Here is a 23,938-nt window from a genome sequence, read left to right as displayed (position 1 = left end):
TTTATTAATTTTTTTGTGAACACTTGAGGATGATACTCTAAAACAATAGCATGAAACATAAATCCATGTCATCCTGTTACATTTTTTCTTTATATTTATTTATAATTATTTTGTTAGTTTTCATGTTTTTTTTGTTTTTTTTACATATATTGTTTTTTTTATTAATTTGTTGGTGCATAATTATGGATGATTAAAAAATATATTTATTTGTATTTGTTCAATATTTTAAGAAAAAAAATGTATATGTAATTTTCGGTTTTATTTTAAATATGCTTTATTATATATATATTTCTTTCTTTTTTAATTTAATTCTTTTAATTTTATTATTATTTATTTATTTTTATTTAATTGTTTGTGCACAGTTATACTAAAATATACTATGAAACATAAATCCATATAATGCCATTACAGAATATATATATATTAGGGATGTCAACGATTAATCGATGATCGATTAATTGTCGATAAGAGATGCAATCGATTAAGGCTATCGATGGTCGGTTAACCGATTCAATGTTGGGCTGCGTGCGGCTCATGCGCACTCAACACGTGCGAGCGGCTGTGAGTGACGGTGACGATATATAAAAGCATCATCATTCATTCACAATGTACAAATTAAGCTTTTAATGTGATTTAAACTTTAAAGTACATTAAAATAGAAACAACATAAAAGTTCTTCAACATTAAATGCAATAGAAATGTAGTTACTAATCATTTCATCAGATAACTGTTTTATATCGTGCGCTTTGCAGGGCTGCGGGACACAGTGACAGGACAGGTAGTCTATTCATTCCTACAACTTGTTAATTCATTCCTACGAATTATTAATATGGCAACTGTCCATGTTTCATTAATTTTGTTCCCTAAATAACCCATGATTTAAGTGAAATAAGGGATCAAATTAATAAATCGAACGAATTCTTAATTCATGAAATCTTTAATTTCCCTTCCCATGTTTACCACAGTAAGAGATGCGAAAACAGTTATTAAAAGCGAAAGATAATAAAATAAACCTTTTTTTTTTTTAAATAGGCTATGCGAAATATATCCGACTTAAATAGGCTAATTAAGATTAACGGATTTAAAACAGAAGTGTGGGCGCTCCATAAGTTCACAAAAAAAAAGAAAAAAGGATGACAACGCATTCTGTTTGTTTGCTTTATTTTACAAGAGCACAAATCTTCTGTTTTTATTGTGAGTGTGCACAAATGAAAGTAAACACTTTTGCGGAAAATATAGCTATATATTTTTTAATGTCTCAGCTGTTTCGATCGCCCCGGAGCCTGCTGCACACGTATATTCTAGCGATTCAAACTTACATCGCAGTCTGTTCATTATCAAAATAAAATGTCAACTAAACATTAAAAGGTTACACTGGTCAGTTTAAATAGACCGTAGTATAGGCCTACCGGTCCTCTCTGCTGTTCCAAGGACGTTTTTGCTCATATGAAGAGGATCATCTTTTCCGTCTATATGCGAATGCGTGTTAAGTACAAGCCTAGTTTACATTATAAATAATAGTTTAACATTCAAATACATTGCGAATATGGAAACATTTCGATTTGTGCCGAATGAGACATGAGCAATAACCTCCAAATAAATCTAGCCGCGCTCGCTCATCCTCGTGTGCACGCATGCACTGTCACGATCTAATGCGCTGTATGCCGGATTTTTAAAAATCTGACATTTTCTAGGACAGAATCCAGCAGGATCAAATTAATGTGAGCAACTGTGTTTTGGTGCAGCAGCGCTGATGTAGTTCACTTAATGTGCAGCGCAGTCACACGCGCTCCACATTTCGGATAATTTTATACAATAATCTCAGTTGAAAACATTGCAATTGTGCTTTAAAATACAACAACGAGCACCACAAAACCATTTAAAGATGCGCGTTCAGCGTTCTCCGTGCGGGATTGGAAACTGTCAACAAAGTAAAATGACCTCAAAAGTATGGCGCGCTCTCTTCATTTTATCAAATGATCATAATCGCATCTATTCATTTTATAATCCTGCTACTAGCATTTTATTCAGACTAAAACCTCTTTAATTCAAGTGAGAAAGCGTTTTGTGTGTGTGTGTGGCTTTTGCACATCCTGTCATACCGCTGACTGCTTGCCTGCAATAGACGCATTTTGCAGTATTATGGTTAACGATTAATCGATTAATTGATCGTTAATTTAAACGACGATCGATCATGGAAATAATCGAAATTTGACATCCCTAATATATATATATATAATTTATTTATTTATATATATTTTTTTACGTTTTAATTAAAAAACTACTTTTTTTTTTCAGTTTATTTAGTTTTGTTGGTGCACAATAATGGCTGATACTCTTATGATACCATGAAACATGAATCCATATATTGACTAAATCAGATTCAAATTGATTTCACCATGCTTTCAATAAAATTCCCACTGAACGGTTCAACACAAATGCTAATAACCGTTAGCGATGTTCTTCTGCTCGGTTGCCCAAGCAGCACTGTCTCCTCTCGTTCTGTAGTAAGGGATGAGCGGAGAACGGTTTTTCCTTCTCCTTTGGCTTTAAGCAGTCCGTATCTCCTCAGCCGGTGGCCGTCGATGGCTAACTATCAGCTGCGTGAGGAGGTGGGCGGTGATGAGGACGAGGCCGGGTCATTTCAGACGCTCTCGAGAAACCTGAACAACCCTCAGACACAAGAGCTGAGTGACTGCGAGAAACACCGGCTGATTGAGAGAGAGAGAGAGAGAGAGAGAGAGAGAGATCATCGGATGGGAATGAGGGAGATTAGAGAAGAATATTTAGGGAAAACTTTAATACAAAACTTGTGCTCTTGAAGAATGGTTGTAAAAAGGGAAAAATTGACCAATTAATAAAGTCTGGCATGAGTTTAATGAGAATTAAAGACAAAAGAGGTTTTGTCCTGTTCACCAGTTTTCACAGTTATGTTATTAGTTTTGGAAAATTTTAAGATGATTGTCTACAGATTCTTCTTTGTGGTTTTTGATTGTAAATGATTTACCACTGAGTTAGATCTGCACTTGCTGATACTGAGAGGCAGATCATTATTTTCATCACATGGCCAATATTTAAATTCTATTTTTTGTATATATATATTTTTTACAAATGTAAATATCATTATTCATTTAATTATAATTAATATATAATATAGGATAAATAAAAATATTACATTGTAGCATATTATTAAAATTAGTTATTATTATTATTATTAGGCAAAATGCTTTTAAAAAATTTAAGTGAATTTAGACATAACGATACAGTAGAAAATTTGTAGGATGGATATTTATTTTTGAGATCTGCAAAAAATTGCATTTAATTGTGTTAATTTCTTCATTTAAGTAGGCATTTAACAGTTAATAAATTACCAGTAAAATTGTGCTTGTTGGTAAATAATATAAAATAAACAGAAATGAGCATGCAGAATTAAAAATCCAGTATCAACTAATAAATCACACTGAAATAAAATAAAAACATTAAGATTAAAAATGGGTCTATATAATGTTTGTTTATATATATATATATATATATATATATATATATATATATATATATATATATATATATATATATATATACATACATATATATACTTTTTTTTTCATTTATTTTCTTTTTTTTATTGTCAACAGTTATGGTTAGATACTTTGAAACGGTAGCATGAAACATTTTATTTTGTGGTTTATTTTATTTATTTATTTATTTTTTAATATTTTTTTTTATTTGAATTAATTTAATTTATAAATATAATCTATGATTATTATTGTAATAGTTGCATGCATGCAACAATATTTGTTTTGGATTCCACTCAGAATCATTATCAACAGATTAATCTTCATAATCATCATTTATGTTTGCATTTCAAGTAATCTGCCAAAGAATTTGAGTCCTTAGCTTTTCCTTTTCTCAGAGTTACGTTGCATTCTCTATTAGGTCCAAATGATTGCTACCAGATTATGTTTTTTGTACAACATTTTAATTATTTTTTCCTGTTTCGCTCTCCAACAGACTTCCTTGATTGAATGGGTCCAGTCATCGGGATGTCGCCGGATAAGAAAGCAGAATCCCCGGGCGTTCTGGGGGATGGGACGGGTCTGCGCGGGGTTAGTGGGACGCTGCCCGAGGACGAGTGCGCCGCCAGCCCCCTGGCCACCAGCCTGGACCACAGCTCCAGCTCCGGAGACGAAGAGCTCACCAACCTCAACTGGCTCCACGAGAACCTGCTCCAGAACTTCACCCTGGGCGGCGTCCCCGAGGCCCAGTCCTGCCCCAGCACGCTCTTCGACATCGAGGGCAACCACAGCTCCTCCGTCATCTCCTCGGCCGCGCCGCACGCCGGAGAGTCCGTCAAGTCCAAGCCGCCCTTCTCCTTCTCCCTGCTCATATACATGGCCATCGAACAGTCGCCCAGCAAGTCTCTGCCGGTGAAGGACATCTATGGATGGATCCTGGAGCACTTCCCGTACTTCTCTAGCGCCCCCACTGGCTGGAAGAACTCAGTGCGCCACAATCTGTCCCTCAACAAGTGTTTCCGCAAAGTGGAGAGGGGCCTTGGGAAGGTGAGCAATGCAAAGTTAGTCATTTAACTGATACTTTCAAGGTGTAGCTCCCTCAAACCAATATAGCTTTGTTTCTTTCTCAGCAGGGATATTATCTTTAGCTAAAGCTTTAAACCATTACTTGCAATGCAGTAAGCTTTAAATTAAATGATAATTTGCATAAAATGCATAACTTCAACATTTCTAGTTTTTGTTTGGGTCATGTTGAAGTACTTAAACTGAAATACAAATAATATAGGGATTAAAAACAACAAATATTAATAAGAATGAACACAGCAAAATGAAATGGAAAAATATACAGATAAAAACTTTTTTCAGTTAGTTGCTGAAGTAGTAAAAATGAGATGAAAAATATATATACATTTAAAAAAGACGATAAAAATGACACAAACTTAAATGGAAAATCTAAAAATATAAACTTGTCATCTAACAGAAATAAGTTTAAGGTGTAGTATTTAAATTACTACAAAGAAAACTGAAATAAAATTACCATACATTATAAAAACAAAAACTAATGTATATGACAAAAAAAAAAACTCAAATTAAATTTAAAATATAAAAATAAAAACTAATTTTCGACTCATACCAATGCAAAAAAGTTTAAAAGAATTTACCAAAATTATAATAAAAAAATTAATCACATTTAATTCAATGCCATGACATCATTTCTAATTTCCATTTAGTTCAAGCTGAAGTATTAAAATTACTCAAACGGAAATAAAATTAATTAAAATTATAAGAACATAAAAAAAATTGTGATGGTTCACCCAAAAATGAAAGTTCTGTCATCATTTACTCGCCCTCAGGTCGTTCCAAACCTGTATGAGTTGCTTTCTTTTGTTGAACAATAAATAAGATATTTTGAAGATTGCTGGTAATCAAATAGTTAATGTGTGTGTGTGTGTGTGTGTGTGTGTGTATCATGCTCTATATATTCATTCTTTTCACACCTTTCTATTTCTAATCTTTTCTGTTAGCATATTTTACCGTGTACAGTGTTAACATGGGCTCGGAAAAAATACACATCACAGTGTGAACCTGGAGTTAGTCTTGTGCCCAGTCTGCTCTGTCCTCGCGCTGTTTACTTGATGTAAACACTGTTTACTTGATGTGAAGTTTCAACATTTTCAGTGTCAAGGACCCCAAAATATGATGGTTCCATTGCTTAAAAAAAAAAAAATCTTTACTAAAATAAAGATGTTAAGACACATTTATACTGTGAGGGGAAAAATACTGTGATAAAAAAAATTTTTTTATTAAAAGTGGCATTTATTTGCCTGTGTGCCAAATTTTTATCATAACTAAAATACATGATTAAAATCTACAACATTTTATTAATTCATATTTTATTCTTTGTAGTACTTTTTCATCCTCATTGCTGCAAAACATCAATACACAAAACAACTTTTAACTTTAATGAACCTTAATTAATTCAGATTGTAAAAGAAACATTGTTGCATTGTTTTGTTTTACAGAAACTTTAATAATTACAGTGATGAGAAAAAATATATAGACATTTTTGCAAATTAGATTAATATTTTGTCTTTGTGCTAAAGCTAAAAAAAGAGATAAAACTCTAATTTAAAATATTAAAATAAAAAAAATGTTTGACTCATGCCAATACAATGTTTTGGTTTATTTTATGTTGTAGTTAAAATGACTAAAACTAAAAGATGAACATTAAATGGACATAAAAAGCAAAAACTAAAGTGTTTACAAAAATTAACCAAAATGAAAAAAAGAAAAAGTGAAAAAAAAATGACTGTGTGCTAAATGTAAAACTAAAATCCATGAATAAAATATTATCTAGAACGTTTTATGAATTCCTATAATTATTCAATTCTCTGTAGTGCTTTTTCATCCTCATTACTGCGAATCAACAAATAAACTTTTACCTTTGTTTAACCTTAATTTATTCAGATTGTAAGTGAAACATTGTTATAGTGTTTTGTTTTACAGAAATGTAAAAAATAATTACAGTAATGAGAAAATGATATAGACTTTTTTGTTAATGAGATTAATATTTTGTCTTTGTGCTGAAGCTAAAAAAAAAAGATAAAACTCAAATTAAATTTAAAATATAAAAATAAAACTAATTTTCGGTTCATGCCAACGCAATGTTTTGGTTTATTTTATGTTGTAGTTAAAATGACTAAAACTAAAAGAAGTACATTTAAATAGACAGAAAAAGCAAAAACTTAAAAAAAAAAAAAAAGTTAAAAATTAAAATGAAAAAATAATAATAATAATAGGGAGAAAAATGACAGTGTGCTAAATTTAAAACTTAATCCGTGATTAAATTTTTTTAAACATTTTATCAATTCATACAAATGTAATTCTCTGTAGTGCTTTGTCATCCTCATTAATGCAAATCAACAATAAATAAATAAACTTAACTTTAATGAACTTTAATTTATTCAGATTGTCATTTTTTTTTTTACAGAAACTTAAAAAATAATTACAGTATTGAGAAAATACTATAATAATAATAATAATATAGACATTTCTGCTATTGAGATTAATATTTTGTCTTTGTGCTAAAGCAAAAGAAAAGTTAAAATGTTTTCTAGAACATTTCATTTTGGACTTTTCTTATTAATGCAAAAAAGTAAAATAAATGTACCCTGTGTCCATGAGCATGTGCACTAACCATTAGGCCACGGATGATTATTTTTCTGTGTCTGACTGAACGGTTAGAGTCTCGTTTCCTGTTCGGAGCCGCAGCCGTGACGTTGTGTTTACTCGTGGCAGTGAAATGATCTTCTGTGGAGCTGTGAGGTCAGCGAGAGCCCATCCGTCAGACACAGACACAGACACACAGAGCTGCTTTCACATGACACTGCCTGGTTTCAGTTGCCAACGCAACATTTCCTCCTTCCTGTTTATGAGCAGGCTGGTAATCTGAGTCAAGGTTATAGGCCTCCTCCTCCTCCTACCTATTCCTCTGTTTCTGTATCTCTCTCTCTCTCTATATATATTTATATGCATTATATTCTGCACATAGAAAATGTTATGATTTTCGTGAGCATTAAAGCTGCAGTAGGTACCTTTTGTAAAAATATATTTGTTAAACCTGTCATTATGTCCTGACAGTAGAATATGAGACAGATAATCTGTGAAAAAATCAAGCTCCTCTGGCTCCTCCCAGTGTCCTATTGCCATTTGCAGAAACTCCATCGCTCCCGGTAAGAAACAACCAATCAGAGCTGCGGTCCGTAACTTTGTTTGTGTTCAAAATGTAGAAAAATGTATATAATAAGCGAGTACACCATGAATCCATTTTCCAAACTGTGATTTTAGCTTGTCCTGAATCACTAGGGTGCACCTATAATAAGTGTTTATATTCGGACTATTTTAGATTGCTTCGGGGATACCGCGGCGGAGTAACCCAGTACCTTTGTGATTCTTCATAGACATAAACAGAGAGAAGTAGTTCCGGCTACGATGTTCTTCCGCAAGACGCAAGCAGTTCTGTTTATTAACCGCTAGAGCGTCAAAAGTTACCTACCGCAGCTTGAAGATATTTTGCATAGCCTTTATGATTTTTGTGGCAATTAAACCACCTCACTCCCAAATTCTCATTAGTGAGAATGTTTTTTTTATTACTGTAATAGTTTTGAAATTTTCTGTAAAAAAAAACACCTTAAAAATACTTCAATGCAATGATTTGAGTTAAAATGTGAATTAATTAATGTTATGCAAATACCAATACATTTTTTATACCTTTTTGTTTATTATTAGATAATATTGTTAGTATGTAATATTATAAATTTTATATATAAAATGTATTATTATTATACATAGTTTATTTTTATGTAAATATTTGTGGTAATATGATTAGAGAACAAATATGATCACAATTTATTTTTATTATTATTATTATTTTAATAAAATAAAAAAATAAAATTTATGTAAAAAAATGTTCTGGTTTAGTAAGTTTTCTGTTAAACAAATACAGTAAAAAAAAAAATTCCCAGTTATTTTTTCCCAGTTAAAATCTGAATAAATTAATGTAATTTAATTTGATGTAATTTTATTATTATTATATTTTTATTCTATAATATTTTATTATTATGTTACCTCATTATATTATTATTTATTATAATAATTAAATATTATAAAAACATGTATATTGTTTTTTTTTTGTGGTAATGAGATTTTTAGATTTTAGAATAATTTAAATTCTAGAAGAGTGAATTAAATTGTTGTCATTACCTGCAAATAGTTTTACAATGCAAAAAGTACTAGTCCAAAAAGTAAGCTTTTTTTATGTTAATTCGAAATATAGTTTATATTATGTTTGATTTTAAGGTATAAATCTGATCTAAACCTGGTCTGTCTTTGTATTGTTTTGCTGTTTGGCAAATGGAAGATCTTTCCCAGCATCTTTTCTCAGAGATGTTGAAGCTTCTGGGTTATTCTGCCTTTAACTCTCTTGATTCGCAGCTAAATCCATCCATTGAGTGCAATAATAATTAACTAATACAGCTTACAGCTACATGTTTTGAAGTTTATCTGCTGCTTTTAACCACTGCTCGTAAACTCCCAGCAGGACCTGTATGGCCAATTGACATTTTCAATGAATGAATAAATACTGCAATGCAATGATTTTTCAGTTTTAATCTGAATAAATGCACCACTAATACTACCAACTACTAGTTGGATTTTATTTTATTTTGTATGCATATTATTTAATATTAATATAATTTTTTATGGTTTATTAATTTATTAATGTATTTATAATAATAATAATAATAATAAATATATTTCACACACTTTGTTTGCTTTAATGATGTTAGTTTTAATCTGAATAAATGCAACTAATACTACCTCGGTTGCATTTTATTTTATTTTAATGTATATTGTTTATTATTATTATTAATATAATTTCTGTATTATAAAGTAATACAATTTATATTATGCATTATATTTATTTATTTATTTTTGCTGGTTTTGGATATGAATATGCACCATAATGTGGTTTTAGTCCAAAAACAGTCAAAACAAATTAAGCTCTCAAACCTTCTGATTATTATATTATTATTTATTATTATATTATTACTTGCTCATCTGACTGTACATGTTCATGTGTTTCTCCTAGGTTAATGGAAAAGGCTCTCTGTGGTGTGTGGACCCCGAATACAGACCCAATCTGATCCAAGCCCTGAAGAAACAGCACTTTCCCACAGCCCACTCCTTCTGTACGCCCCCTGCATCCCCTCCCAGGTAACACGCACACATTTACTATAGTACAAACTAATAGAGATGCATCAGCTAATGTTTGATGCATGCAAACCAGCCCAGTTCCACACATCTCAGTCGTTTGTCTCTAAAGTCATTCTGAGTGTCCTGCTTTCTGTTTTACTGTGTGACAGTGCCTTCTCACCCGCACGTCACCTCTTCCTCCACGGCTGCGCTCTAAAAGGTGAGCCATCTCTGTTTCTCTCAGTTAAATATGTCTCTGTCGAAACAAGTGGTGATTTGAAAACTTGTGAGTTAAAGAACAAATAAAAGCATGCATTAAAAAGTGATTTATGCTGCATGATCCCTTAAACGATGCTCTCTTTTGGTGAAGAAAGAGTACACACTTTTGAGTGTGTTGTAGAAGAGTAGGCGACATATGCATACGATTGCATTTTTACCGGACTGCTCTGTTGCATAGTCTTACACACACCGTGACTGTAAACTGGCTTGTCAATCATCTTATCACATCCCCTGAAATGAAATATAACACAGATAATATTAAATCGATATTTTTACTATGTTAAATGTTGATTATTAGTAACTCAAACCTCTTTAACGGCGGTCGCACACATCTGCCATTTTTGTAGTTTTTTTAACGCTTTTTATTCATATTTTTGTAGTTCTGAAATTCATGATTCGTCAAAACGCAATGGATTGTGGGCAATATTAGCAATTAGAGTGTGCACGGATCCACGCTTCAGACATCTATCTGAAATAGTAGGGCATACTGCAGGCATACTCTTTTCAACATACTTTTCTTAGGGACACTTATTTTAAACTCTCATACTGAAAGATGTTTGAATATTGAGGCACACGATTTATTTTTATATATTTGTGTTTTTATTTTATTTTTTGTTTATTTTGATTAAATTTTCCAATATTTTTTTATATTAATTTTTAAAATTTTACATTTATTTTATTATTTTTTTATTGTATTTTATTTATTTATTTTGATTTATTAGAAGTTAGATCCCATCTATCATCTTTCAAAATAAAGGCAATTCATTGCTCACACAATATGAGAACCCTGTGATTTTTAGCTTGTATTCTGGACTGTTATCAAGTATTTTCTTTCTCTTTCTCCGTCATCTTGAGTATAGAAGCAGTTGTGTTCACTCTCTCTGTCTGGTTGGTAGTGAATAATTAAAACATTCTGAAGAGTTGCATGGAAACAGAGGATCTCCAGTCCCTTGATTTCCCCCCACAGACACACACACACACAGCAATGCTCTGACCACTGTGTGTCTCTATGTCCTTTACAGAGTCTGACATTGATGCCGCCACTGCAATGATGCTCTTAAACTCGGCCCCTGGACACCACAGTGACCCATGTAAGAGAACACCCATCATTCTATCATCTAACGTTCTCTTATTAAGCTCATCTGCCCCTATAATGTTTATCATAGAAAGTTCATGCAGAAAGGCTAGTTTGCATCTTATTTATGGAGATGGGTTTGCAAATATGTCTGCATAACTAAAAGCTCTCGCTGGTAATTAGTGCAGCATTGTCTTTATCCTCGTTAAGCGTGTTACTGTAGTGTTCTCTACCGCTAATGAGCCTTAATGACCCTAGGAGAATAAACCATCATAAGAGTGCTTCATTAAGACAGGTGCATGAAAGGACTTGATGATGCGTCTCTTGAGCTTGAAACCTGTCGAGAAGATGCACCCGAAACCTTTAAAGCCAGAGAATAAAAACACACTGCATGCAAAAATATCGTTTTTCATGCACCGGTCAATTTTGAGATTTCGGACCGTTTGACTTTTCATAATGTGTTGTTTCAGACTAGTGGGAAGACAACATGCAAGTGTTTATATCTATATCACTTCAGATCTTCAATTCAGCAGCGCTTACATATACAGTTTTTATTCCTTCCTTATTTATTTAGAGTCTTAAGGTTTTTACTGAAAGGATTCTTCATATGACATTTGTCTGAATTTCTACGTTTTATTGCTAAAAACATGGTGAAAATGAATATTTCTGGCTCTTTGTGATTTAAAAATACATATCCAAGAAAAAAAATGTCAAGACACCCTGGTAAATAGAGTAAAGGAATAATATAATTATATACCACCATTCTTAATTTTTCACTTTATTTAAATACTTTATTTACATTTGTAATTTATTTAAAAAAATGTACTAGAAATATAACTTTGATACTGCTATATTATATTTATAATATTCCTCACACACATATGCCGTGCACACACACACACATAAACACGTGTGTGTGTGAAATATTAAATCTATAATGTTAATAAAAATATTGATATGTTGGTTGTTTGAATAATTGCTAAATATTTTATGCGAAAAAACAATGCAAAATTAGTTACAAAAAATAAAGTACCAGTTTTCTGAAATGTTATGTATAAATATGCAACTGATGCATGATGTAATTAAATATGCATTATTTATTAATGAGCATATGGTTAAAAAATCCTGTTTTATTTGGTTAACATTAGACTTGATGGTTTTTGGATTTCTCTTACACTATAAATCAGAAAATACTGTTAACAGCCAGTAAGAAAATTTATTTTCACCATGTTTTTAAGAATAAAATGAGATCTATGCTCTGTATAAAAACAATATAGATGCATAGGAAGTTCGGTGTAATTGCAACCGTGGAGAACGCACTCATTTTGAGAAAGCCTTGAAAGATAAATGTATTATAAATAAATAGCCCAAAACTGACCGGTGCATGAAAAAGCAACATTCTTGGCTGTATTTCAGAAACATTTGGGCTGCATTGTGATTGTGTTGTGGTTTGTTCCTCAGGTGACCCGGACAGCCCCATTGACCTCTCTCGCCCAGATTCGGTCCTGGTGAGCAGCGACCCGAAGCAGGATCACAACTACAGCAGCTCGTCCTTCCAGCGCTGCTCGTCTCGCTCTTCCTCATCCTCCTCGTCCTCGCTGTCCTCCCTGGACGAGGCCGGCTGTGACTCGGGCCAGGACCGGCGCGCCGGCAGCGAGGGCTTCCACAGCGACGAGGATTCGGAGGAAGAGAGGAACCCACGTCTGCCCTCGCTCCCCATCCGTCGCCCGCTCACCGTCAAGTGCCCTCTTCCGGTTAAACGAGCCCGGCACGAGTCCAAACCGGAGCTGGACGAGGAGCTGAAGGAGGCGGCCGGGTCTCTCTTGCACCTGGCCGGGATCCGGTCCGGCTTTGATCTCTCGAAGCGAACGGCCAAGAGCAAAAAGCCGGAGAAGCGTCGGAAATGAATCGCTTTTAGAGAAACACATTTTAACCCCTAGACTGTGTATCAGTGAATGTGCCTCCTCATTTTTCACATCATTCAAACCTTTCTTTATTTTCATTTTTTTTTTTATATACGAGAGAATTCCCATCCCGGACTCAAACTACGGCAATACGCTGAGCTGAACGAAGCCATACTGAGAAGCTTACGGAGAAACGCAGGTTGTCGTGCTTCAGGATTTCTCGGATTGGGAGAAACTGCTGTTTTTTTTTCTCTTAAACGTTTGCATGCTTCCTCTTTAAGTGAGTGTCCTACGCTTCCAAGTGCTTCTGTGGTATTTATACAGAGAACGAGTGCATGTCAGTGTGGTTCGAAGCACTAACCTCTCGTCATCCACTTTATATTTGAGAATTACGTCAAGAATTCCCTGCCTTTTTTTTTTTTCATGTACTGAACAAAGAAATGCAATAATTGTCATCAGGCGGCGGGCGTTCGTTCTCTTCATCAGAGGCGCTGGGTATGTTTTGAGCAGATGCAGAAAGAATGTAAGGATTACTTTGTCATGTTTGGTGATGTTTATATGGGAAAATCTCCTGAATATAGGGCACACTTCACTCCAGAATCAAAAGAAAAATAAATATGATTTGCATTTAAATTAAACCTGGCACATTTTCTTCAGAATTCAAAATTTTCTTAATTAAAAATACTGTAATATGGTATTTTTTTGTGCTATATATTTTTTTTTTTTTTTGGTAGCGCATCAGATGTCACCATGCTGTGATATTTATTAATACTGTAATATGAAAAAAAATAAATAATCAAAGCTGTTTTTACTAATTGGAGTTGGAACGTACAATAACTGCAAATAAAACTTGTTAACTACAGTAACCTTTTTAGTTTTTAAAAGTCAGCAAAAAATTGGCTTAAAACCAACACAAAATTTGCTACCATGATGTATTTTAACTTTTGCAAAAATGTAAATAAATAATAATAATAATAATAATTAATAACAGTACTAAAATAGGTTTATTTTTTTATTTATTTATTTTTGTCACAATTGCCATTAATGTAATTTTTTAAAATTACAATTGCATTTTATTTAATTTTTTTTGGTACCACATCAATTCTGAATAAATGCTTGTCATAAATTTCCATTTTCCATTTTTAAATAGGCAAAAAAAAAAATACAATAATTTCCACCTTAATGTTATTTTTAATATAAATGCTTAGTTGTCATGAAAATGTTACAATCCAAAATTCAAACAAATTTTTTTTTATAATAAAATGATAATATTAATAAATAATTATTATTATTATAACAGTACTAAAATATACCTTTAATGAAGAATATTAATTCTTATTTGTTTTTCTTGTTTTGGAGTGAAATATGACCTGAACATGTTCATGTCAGATTTAATGAGATTTTCAATGAGCCTTTAACAAATTTAAAAAGTGAAAATTCACGACTGCATGACTGGAATCAAAGCCTAATCTTGAATATATCAACACAAGATCAAGATCCGTGTCCGTCAGCGTTAGGATTCCCTCTGTTCAGAGCCTATGCAAAAAACGAAAGCCGTGTAGCTCTGTGTTTCCTCTGTGTGTGTGTGATTATGTATGTGTGTGTTTCTGTTCACATTTTAGCGAGTTTTAACGCAGTCCGCAGACTCTGTGCCATCAACACTGGATTTAAACCATTTACACCTTGAGCTCAAGACTGTGGATGAAGATGTAGAGATACAGGTTCATATGAGGGTGAATCGCATGAAACCGCTAAAGAAAAGGTCATATTTCACCTCAAAATCAAAAGGAAAAATAAGATATTATATTTTGTCTGAAGAAAATGTAGATTGATATTTTTATCTTTCATGACAACATTATTTTCTTAATAATTTAAGCTTATTTTTTTATCCTCCAGAAGACTGATGCCAGAATTCTGAGAGGAAAATGGCACTTAACAAAATGTCTTTTAAATGTAATTTTAAATCTCATTTGTTTTCATTAATCTACTGTGAAAACAAAGATTTAAATATGTAAATTGCTAAATGTTTATGTATCATGGTAGTATTTGTATCATCTTCTAATTTGTGACCCTGGAGCACAAAAGCAGTCTTAAGTCTCTGGGGTATATTTGTAGCAATAGCCAAAAATACATTGCACGAGTCAAATTTATCGATTTTTCTTTTATGCCAAAAATTATTAGGATATTAAGTAAAGATCATGTTCCATGAAGATATTTTGTAAATTTCCTACCATAAATAATTAAAAACCAAATTTTTGATTAGTAATATGCATTGCTAAGAATTCATTTGGACAACTTTAAAGATGATTTTCTCAATATTTAGATTTTTTTTGCACCCCCAGATTCCAGATTTCTGAAAATTTACACTTATGTCTGGTTTTGTAGTCCTGGGTCACATTTGAGGATTTTAATTGTAAAAAAAAACTATTTGATATACAAACAAACTCAAATCTCAAACATCAAAATTCAATAAAGTTATGGGATTTTGTGTGTGTGTGTGTGTCTATAAATATATATATATATATATATACATACACATATATATATATATATATATATATATATATATATATATATATATATATATATATATATATATACACACACATATATATATATATATAGACACACATATATACATGTACTATTTTGGGGTGAAAAATGATGCACACATGATTTCATGAGAAACTTCATACTGCCACATTTACAAAAAAAAAACAAAAAAAACAGTGTTTTAAATATATATATCCATGCTGTATTGTTAGTAGAGGATGTAAACTGTGTCATTGCTCAGAGTTGTGGAGCAGGATGAAGTATACGGCAGTCAGAATCAGAGTATGGTCAGCTTTTTGGTTGTTTTTTCGGGTTTGAGCCTCCGTCTGTAATCTGAAGCAGAAGCCTGTCGCTCTTGAACAGCAGAAGAATCACTGTCTCAAACACACCTAGAGCCGTTCATTAAGACAATGAGGAATAAAAGGGTCGCTGTTAATGAGCTGCTCATTTCTTCATTTCATTTGGACCCTCGTTGGGTTCCTTCTGTAAAAAAAAAAAAACTTAAGTGTCTACAAAACCTGTGTTTGTTCCTCTTGTGCCAAAATAGCCAAGACTGCTTTAGTACTCCTGTCTTGATTTCCTTTTCTGTGCATCAGGTTATGAAGTATTGACTATTAACTAATTAAACTGCCAAGTCTCACCAAACCTGTCAATTAAACATGACTTTATTTCACCTCAAATACAAAATGAAGAAATAAGGAATCACATCATACTTTAAGAAAATTGGGATTGTTTTTTTTTTTTTTTTTTTTGCATTTTATTTTCATGTACATTTCACCCAGAATCATGAACTATTCATTTTAAATAAATCCTACACTTTATAAATATGCATATGCATGCACATAAAGATTGATCTGTCTTGATGGATTATTCTTTATTTACATGCAAATACACATATGACGGCTTAATTTTTAACATGCATATGAATAATAAATTATATTTACATATATATGACGTAAAAGAAGGGAACAAATATATATAATAATATATATAATTTAAAACATTCATTGCATGTAAAAAAAAAAAAAAAGCCCTTTGGACATGTTTTTGTGAGATTTTACCCATGAAATCTGGGAATTTTGGGGAAATATTGACCCCAAATGGAACATTTAACATCAAGTTACTTTTATCATGAGTGTACAGTATGAATACAATATGTGAAAATGCCATTTCATTGTATTTTTGTAAACTGCCATTGTTTATCTGCACTGCCACGTGACCAGCGGCTCGCCATCCCATGATGCACTGCTTCTTCATTCTCAGTTCCCATAGTTGGATATTCCTGTGAAACTAAACTCAGAGCTGGAAACGTATCTGTGAGAGCTTACTGCCAACTGTGAAGAGAAGGAAGACGAGGAGAATGAATCTGAGAAGTGTTGGTCTCATACTCTCCTCGTGTGGTCTTGAATGATGTAAATAAATCTGATTTCTGTCCTGACGACTCTCTGCCAAGCCGATCTTTCACCTCGGTGTGAGTTTGTCCCCGTCTGCTACACAGACAAACCCCTCGTTTTTGTACGCTTACCTTTGTTAATAAAATGTTTATAAAATTTATTTTCGCCAAAGATATGCAATTGCATTATATATGGTATTATTGAATAAAAGATGTTGGTTTACTTAAGATGGTTTTGTCCAGATGTGTATCTGAAACTTTATATTGAGGAACATTTTAACACTTCATCGCCACCTAAAGGTATATATATATATATATATATTTTTTTTTTTTTGTAGGGGGCTCTATAGAGTTAAAATAGTCTTGAATTTTTTTACATTAAACATCTTTTGTAACTTGCATGCGATTTATTTTTACATATTTAATTAAAATAATTTATTTTTTATATTAAAGTTTAATCATTATCTTAATAATATTATGAATGATAATACAAAGTAATTTTTTTTCCAGATAGTAAAAGTTTATTTTGCTTTTAGTACATTGACAAATAAATCCCAGTAGTTCATCTTGTTGTCTCTATACTGTATAAAGATATTTTTCAAATAAATATTACAGATAAATGCCTGAATCCAAAAATACATTGAGGTTTTGAGATGAATAATGTGGACGGACCGCTCCATCTGCTGGTGATGAACTCAACTCGGAGCTTTAGATGAGGGTTTTATTGGAGATCCTCAGTTATATCTGCTGTTTGCTGATGTTTTTCTCTCTTATAGACTGTATTGAGTGTGTAAATCTAGTGAAGCATGTTTATCACTGCGCTTAGTAAATCTGACGAGTGTTTTGTGAGTCTCAGAATAGCCTCCATTGATAATCAGCACAGTGTCTCATTCACTTCAACTCAACCAGAAATTACAGCCTCCCAACCGGCTTCCGTAGCAACCGCATCGCGCCAACAGTTGCCTAGCAACCAGACAGCGTAAAGTTGTGTGATGAGAGACAGAAGCTGCGTCCGAAATCGCATACTGCGTACTGGGTACTACATTTGAATTCGAACGTACTACTCGACCGTTAGAAAAGTACGTTCTATATAGACCAACGCTACTTTTGCGTCATCGAAGGTTGACGCCCCTTTTTGGGGAAAACAGACGGATTCCCCTGATACAGAACTCGCTCTAATTTATTGATAGCAAAAATGGCAGAAACATACACACTCTCTTTACGGGCCGAGGACCGTGAGAGGTATTTAATTAAGCTACTGGATACGGTGTTTACAGAGGTTTCCCTTTGAAATGGTCGAAAACTGGATTAATAACCCCACGCAGTGGCCAAATATGGACATCTAACGTTACGATTATCTCGTGGAATCACCAAGTAGCCTATTTTTGTCATTAACATACTCACAGTATGATAAACTAGACGATGAGGCCATGTCAAGAGGAGTCGGTGGTTTACTTGGATCATATTTCACTATTGACAGTTTTGTTGTAGTTAGAAATACGAAGCTGATAGTAGCTACGTGATTAACGTTAGCTCTCATTAGCAGTGGTGGACGAAGTACACAAATCAAGTACTTGAGTAAAAGTACAGATACGTATAATAAAATATTACTCCAGTAAAAGTAAAAGTACTCCTTTTTCAATTTTACTCAAGTGAAAGTACAAAAGTACTAAATTTTTTATGTACTTAAGTAAAAAAGTACTGAAAGATAGATGTTTGCAATTTTATATAGGCTAATTTAATTTTATATTAGCACATTTTTTTTTTAATCCTACTGCTCAAAATACCTGGGATTTTTTTCCAAAATAACCACTATATGGAGTCAAGATATATTTTTGTTGTTGATATGGACTACACTGATGAGAGTAATGTTAACTGTGAAGCATACACTGTGATGTACCTGAGAGAAAACAGAGATGACCATCTGATTTTCACCAGTAAGAACAAAGTATTTTAAAGTTTGTTGTTTTACAGAACATCACAGTTATATATGACATGATAATAAGGCCTGAAGATTTTAAGGAAAATATAATTATATTTTCATAATGATTTTTTCCTTCTCAAACCTTGTCTGGGGTGTAAAAACACTCCTGTCCAAACGGGGTGCATCTCTTCCCCTCTTTGATAATTACTGTAGTTACCATTTTTCAGTACGGTTATGAATAACGTCCTTAATAACAATGGATGAAAAGTTTAGAGCTCTACTGATGATTAAGTCTAGAGTGTGTCCACCTTTGTGTGTGGGTCCATGTACATGCTGAATCGACAAGTAAAAAAAAGACTCAAGTCCAAATATTCATTTATCACCAATTAACTGTTTGACAAACACTTCCTGCTTCGATGTCCAGATCTGAATTTAAAAAAATCTCAAACATGCTCCGATGTCCCGATCTGAATCAACCGAGTCGCGAACAGGTTCCGAAGTGCCGATCTGAATCAACCGAGTCGCGAACAGGCTCCGAAGTCCCGATCTGAACTAACCGAGTCGCGAACAGGCTCCGAAGTGCCGATCTGAATCAACCGAGTCGCGAACAGGCTCCGAAGTGCCGATCTGAATCAACCGAGTCGCGAACAGGCTCCGAAGTCCCGATCTGAACTAACCGAGTCGCGAACAGGCTCCGAAGTGCCGATCTGAATCAACCGAGTCGCGAACAGGCTACGAAGTGCCGATCTGAACCAACCGAGTCGCGAACAGGCTCCGAAGTGCCGATCTGAATCAACCGAGTCGCGAACAGGCTACGAAGTGCCGATCTGAACCAACCGAGTCGCGAACAGGCTCCGAAGTCCCGATCTGAATCAACCGAGTCGCGAACAGGTTGCGAAGTGCCGTTCTGAATCAACCGAGTCGCGAACAGGCTCCGAAGTGCCGATCTGAATCAATCGAGTCGGGAACAGGTTGCGAAGTGCCGTTCTGAATCAACCGAGTCGCGAACAGGCTCCGAAATGCCGTTCTGAATCAACCGAGTCGCGAACAGGCTACGAAGTGCCGATCTGAACCAACCGAGTCGCGAACAGGCTCCGAAGTGCCGATCTGAATCAACGGAGTCGCGAACAGGCTCCGAAGTGCCTATCTGAAAACTTCGACCAAAGAATGTAAAAAAAAAAATAACTCAATTTCTCTAACTCTATACTCTAATAACTCTACAAATCTATGAAAGACTCAGATCACGTGTCTAAAAATAAATCGCTATAGTAAAAGAGAAATAATAAGAGGAGTGAAGTTTCCTACCGTTCTGCTGTTTGGTCCTCACGCGCGTCTGACGCTCCGCGGCGCGTCTCCGCCCCTTACACGCGCGTTTACAGCGCTAAATTAATCATCTTTGCTAATTATTATACATTTACTTCATTGTCAGCTCCAGGTTCTTCATTATTGTTCATTGAACTGTTTGAAACAAAAAAAGGTTGTATTTCAGTAATAATTCTAAATTATCAAAATAAAATATATAAAATAATGGTTTCTATTTTAATATCCTTTAAAATATAATCTATTTCTGTGATGTGCAGCTGTATTTTCAGCATCATTCCTCCAGTCTTCAGTGTCACATGATCTTTAGAAATCATGAAAATATGATGATTTATTATTAGAACTATTAATAGTTGTGCTACCAAATATTATTTTGGAATCTGTGATCTGTGAAAGTGTTTTAAAGTTTGTGGTTTTACAGAACATCACAGTTATATATGACATGATAATAAGGCCTGAAGTTAGGAAGAACATTTTAAGGAAAATATAATTATATTTTCATAATGATTTTTTCCTTCTCAAACCTTGTCTGTGGTGTAAAAACACCCCTGGCCAAACGGGGTGCATCTCTTCCCCTCTTTGATAATTACTAGTTACCATGTTCTGAACATCACATCCTTTCTTTTGTCCCTAGATGTAATCTATATAGGCTACATATATATATATATATATATATATATATATATATATATATATATATATATATATATATATATATATATATAGGTGGTTGAATAAAAATATTTGGACATTATTTATAAAAATTACCTCAAGTTAGCACCAGTAAGCTTGTTAGCTAGACATTTAGCATCAGCTACAATATTTACTTATTTTCAGTACTGTTATGAATAAACATTCATGTCTGTCTAACGTTACTCGTCTAGTTAATCCAAACAATATACATATGTATAACGTTACTGTTAATACACAATATAAAAACAGATGTCATGGTAGCATTTTAATAAAACTGTTAATATTACGGTAGCGGGGAATTTGGACATGCATGAGTTATTTTATTTAATCTGTGTTAGTTTAAGGTTATTTAATTTAATTTTTTAACCTAAAACACAGAGACGCTGATTGATGTGTCTGCGTTTGCACTGGAGCATTTCAGTGGGCTTAAATAGATCACTCTTTACAGCGGATTTACCAAACAACTGACAATTTTGACCTAAATATGATTTTCAGTTACAATAATGAATCCTAAATTTCGACATTAATAACTTACTTTTAGCAACAACATCAGACGCACGCGCGCTCACAAGATCTGCCGGTTCTTACTTCTGGTGACTCGCACTAAATGGTTCATTTGAATCAGTGAGTGGTCGACTCCAGAACAGCTGCAATCGGATCATTCTAATTCGTAAACGAATCGTTTGGTGCGATTCGCGATCCGATTAAAGTTTATTTTGAAAAGACTCCGTTCGTTCATGATGAATCAGACACTGCTTCTGCGTGTCGGAGCACGTGATATATTATAGGGAGTAACGATATGTTTTATGAAATGTAGTGAAGTTAAAAGTACGATCTTATGCTTTGGAATGTAGTGAAGTAAAAGTAAAAGTTACTCAAAATAAAACTACTCCAGTAAAGTACAGATACTTGAAAAATGTACTTAAGTACAGTAACGAAGTAAAGCTACTCCGTTACTGTCCACTGCTCATTAGGCATGCTACCTTGGCTGTTAAGTGATTTTAAGTTTCAAATATTCGCAGGCTAGGACTAAACAAAATATTATACAATATCTGTTTGTAATTGTGTCTGACAGGCCTGTACACATCAGAAAAACAATGAAAAACAATGGGTCCCTGGAGCGAGTTCTGTATCAGGAATCCGTTTGTTTTCCCCAAAAAAGGGGCGTTACCCTTCGATGACGCCAAAGTAGCGTTGGTCTATTCGCTTGTTAAGTCTGACATCACGTAGCAGCGCTTCCGTGTCCAAACGCTCTATCAGTTACCATGAGAAAACAACAAAAGGTGCTAATAAACGGCTGCTGAGGTGGTATTCTCAAGTGAAGCGAGTTGAGGCTTGGACCCGGAAGCAGCGCTTCTTACGTCATCACTTAACAACCTAATAGTATGAATGTGGGTAGTATGAATGGAATTCGGACGTACTACATCCGCCATGTTGACATTGTCACGTGACATAAATTCCCTCAGGTGCGTGATTTAACATAGAGCAGCAGCTGTTACTACACAGAGCCGTTGTTTACTGAGAAGATGTGCAAATAAACCTGAAAATGAAGTGGATTTGCGCATCTTCGTTTAAAAAAAACAAAAAAATAAGTTCGCGCGAGCATTTAAATGCATTTAACCTGCAATTACAAACGCATAATGGTTTGATGTTTTATTCCCAAAATGTAGAATACTGATATTTGCAATGATAAATGAAAGTTTTGAACGAATCAAGTGAGTCAGTGATTCAATGACTCGTTCATTACGGAATCATTTCTGAGTGATTTAATTACTCACTCGCTGCCACCTACTGGCGCAGTTTCATATTTAAAGTATCATTTCAATATTATTTATCATTTGTATTATTTATGCAAAGGTTAATATAAAAATGTATTTGTAAATATTCATTCTGTAATGTCTATTGAATGCTTTTCTCATTTATCACAATAATAGTGATGTGTATTCTCAGTCCAAATTGATTGCAAATCATCTAATTAATGAATTTCTGTTAATGACCCTGATCTGTGCTTCAGGTGCGTTTCGTGAAGCCGGTGTATCCGGGACAGTCTCTGCAGACGGAGATGTGGAAGGAAGAGAACAGGATTCACATCCAGTGCAAGGTGACGAAGTGTTCGGTGTGTGTGTTTAGTCCTTCAGTGTGTGTTCAGCGCTGATCTGTTCTGGCTCTAGGTGAAGGAGAACGGAGACGTGGTGCTGTCTGGAGCAGCGTATATAGATCTGCAGACGGAAGAAAATCTCTGCATTAATCACTTAATCGTTTGATTCTGATTCAGTGACTACGTTTACATGCTGTTAAAATTCGGGTTATGGTCGGGTTAAGGTCACTATTTGGGTTTCTGAAACATTCGGGATAACCCGTTTACATGCGTGAGCAGAGAGAGTTACTCCTGTACAGTGGTGGACAGTAACGGAGTAGCTTTACTTCGTTACTGTACTTAAGTACATTTTTCAAGTATCTGTACTTTACTGGAGTAGTTTTATTTTGAGTAACTTTTACTTTTACTTCACTACATTCCAAAGCATAAGATTGTACTTTTAACTTCACTACATTTCATAAAACATATCGTTACTCCCTATAATATATCACGTGCTCCGACACGCAGAAGCGGTGTCTGATTCATCATGAACGAACTGAGTCTTTTCAAAATAAACTTTAATCGGATCGCGAATCGCACCAAACGATTCGTTTACGAATTAGAATGATCCGATTGCAGCTGTTCTGGAGTCGACCACTCACTGATTCAAATGAACCGTTTAGTGCGAGTCTACAGAAGTAAGAACCGGCAGATCTTGTGAGCGCGCGTGCGTCTGATGTTGCTAAAAGTAAGTTATTAATGTCGAAATTTAGGATTCATTATTGTAACTGAAAATCATATTTAGGTCAAAATTGTCAGTTGTTTGGTAAATCCGCTGTAAAGAGTAATCTGTTTAAGCCCACTGAAATGCTCCAGTGCAAACGCAGACACATCAATCAGCGTCTCTGTGTTTTAGGTTAAAAAATTAAATTAAATAACCTTAAACTAACACA

The 23,938-nt window shown here is 33.8% G+C and overlaps 1 protein-coding gene across 1 annotated transcript in view; it reads left to right on the top strand.

The window, feature by feature from the left end:
• LOC128025878 (forkhead box protein N2-like) overlaps positions 1–15,452 on the top strand; it is a 36,762-nt gene extending 21,310 nt beyond the window's left edge. The window contains exons 2-6 of the mRNA XM_052612460.1: positions 4,012–4,562; positions 9,664–9,788; positions 9,938–9,987; positions 11,069–11,137; positions 12,583–15,452. Coding sequence (XP_052468420.1) covers positions 4,026–4,562; positions 9,664–9,788; positions 9,938–9,987; positions 11,069–11,137; positions 12,583–13,028 — 1,227 coding nt within the window. The 5' untranslated portion in view covers positions 4,012–4,025 and the 3' untranslated portion in view covers positions 13,029–15,452. The remainder of the gene's footprint in view (positions 1–4,011; positions 4,563–9,663; positions 9,789–9,937; positions 9,988–11,068; positions 11,138–12,582) is intronic.
• Positions 15,453–23,938: the final 8,486 nt, after the last annotated feature.

This window comes from Carassius gibelio, chromosome A13 (assembly GCF_023724105.1).
Source record: "Carassius gibelio isolate Cgi1373 ecotype wild population from Czech Republic chromosome A13, carGib1.2-hapl.c, whole genome shotgun sequence".
Lineage (NCBI taxonomy): Eukaryota > Metazoa > Chordata > Actinopteri > Cypriniformes > Cyprinidae > Carassius > Carassius gibelio.
This window is presented reverse-complemented; position numbering and strand designations above follow the sequence as displayed.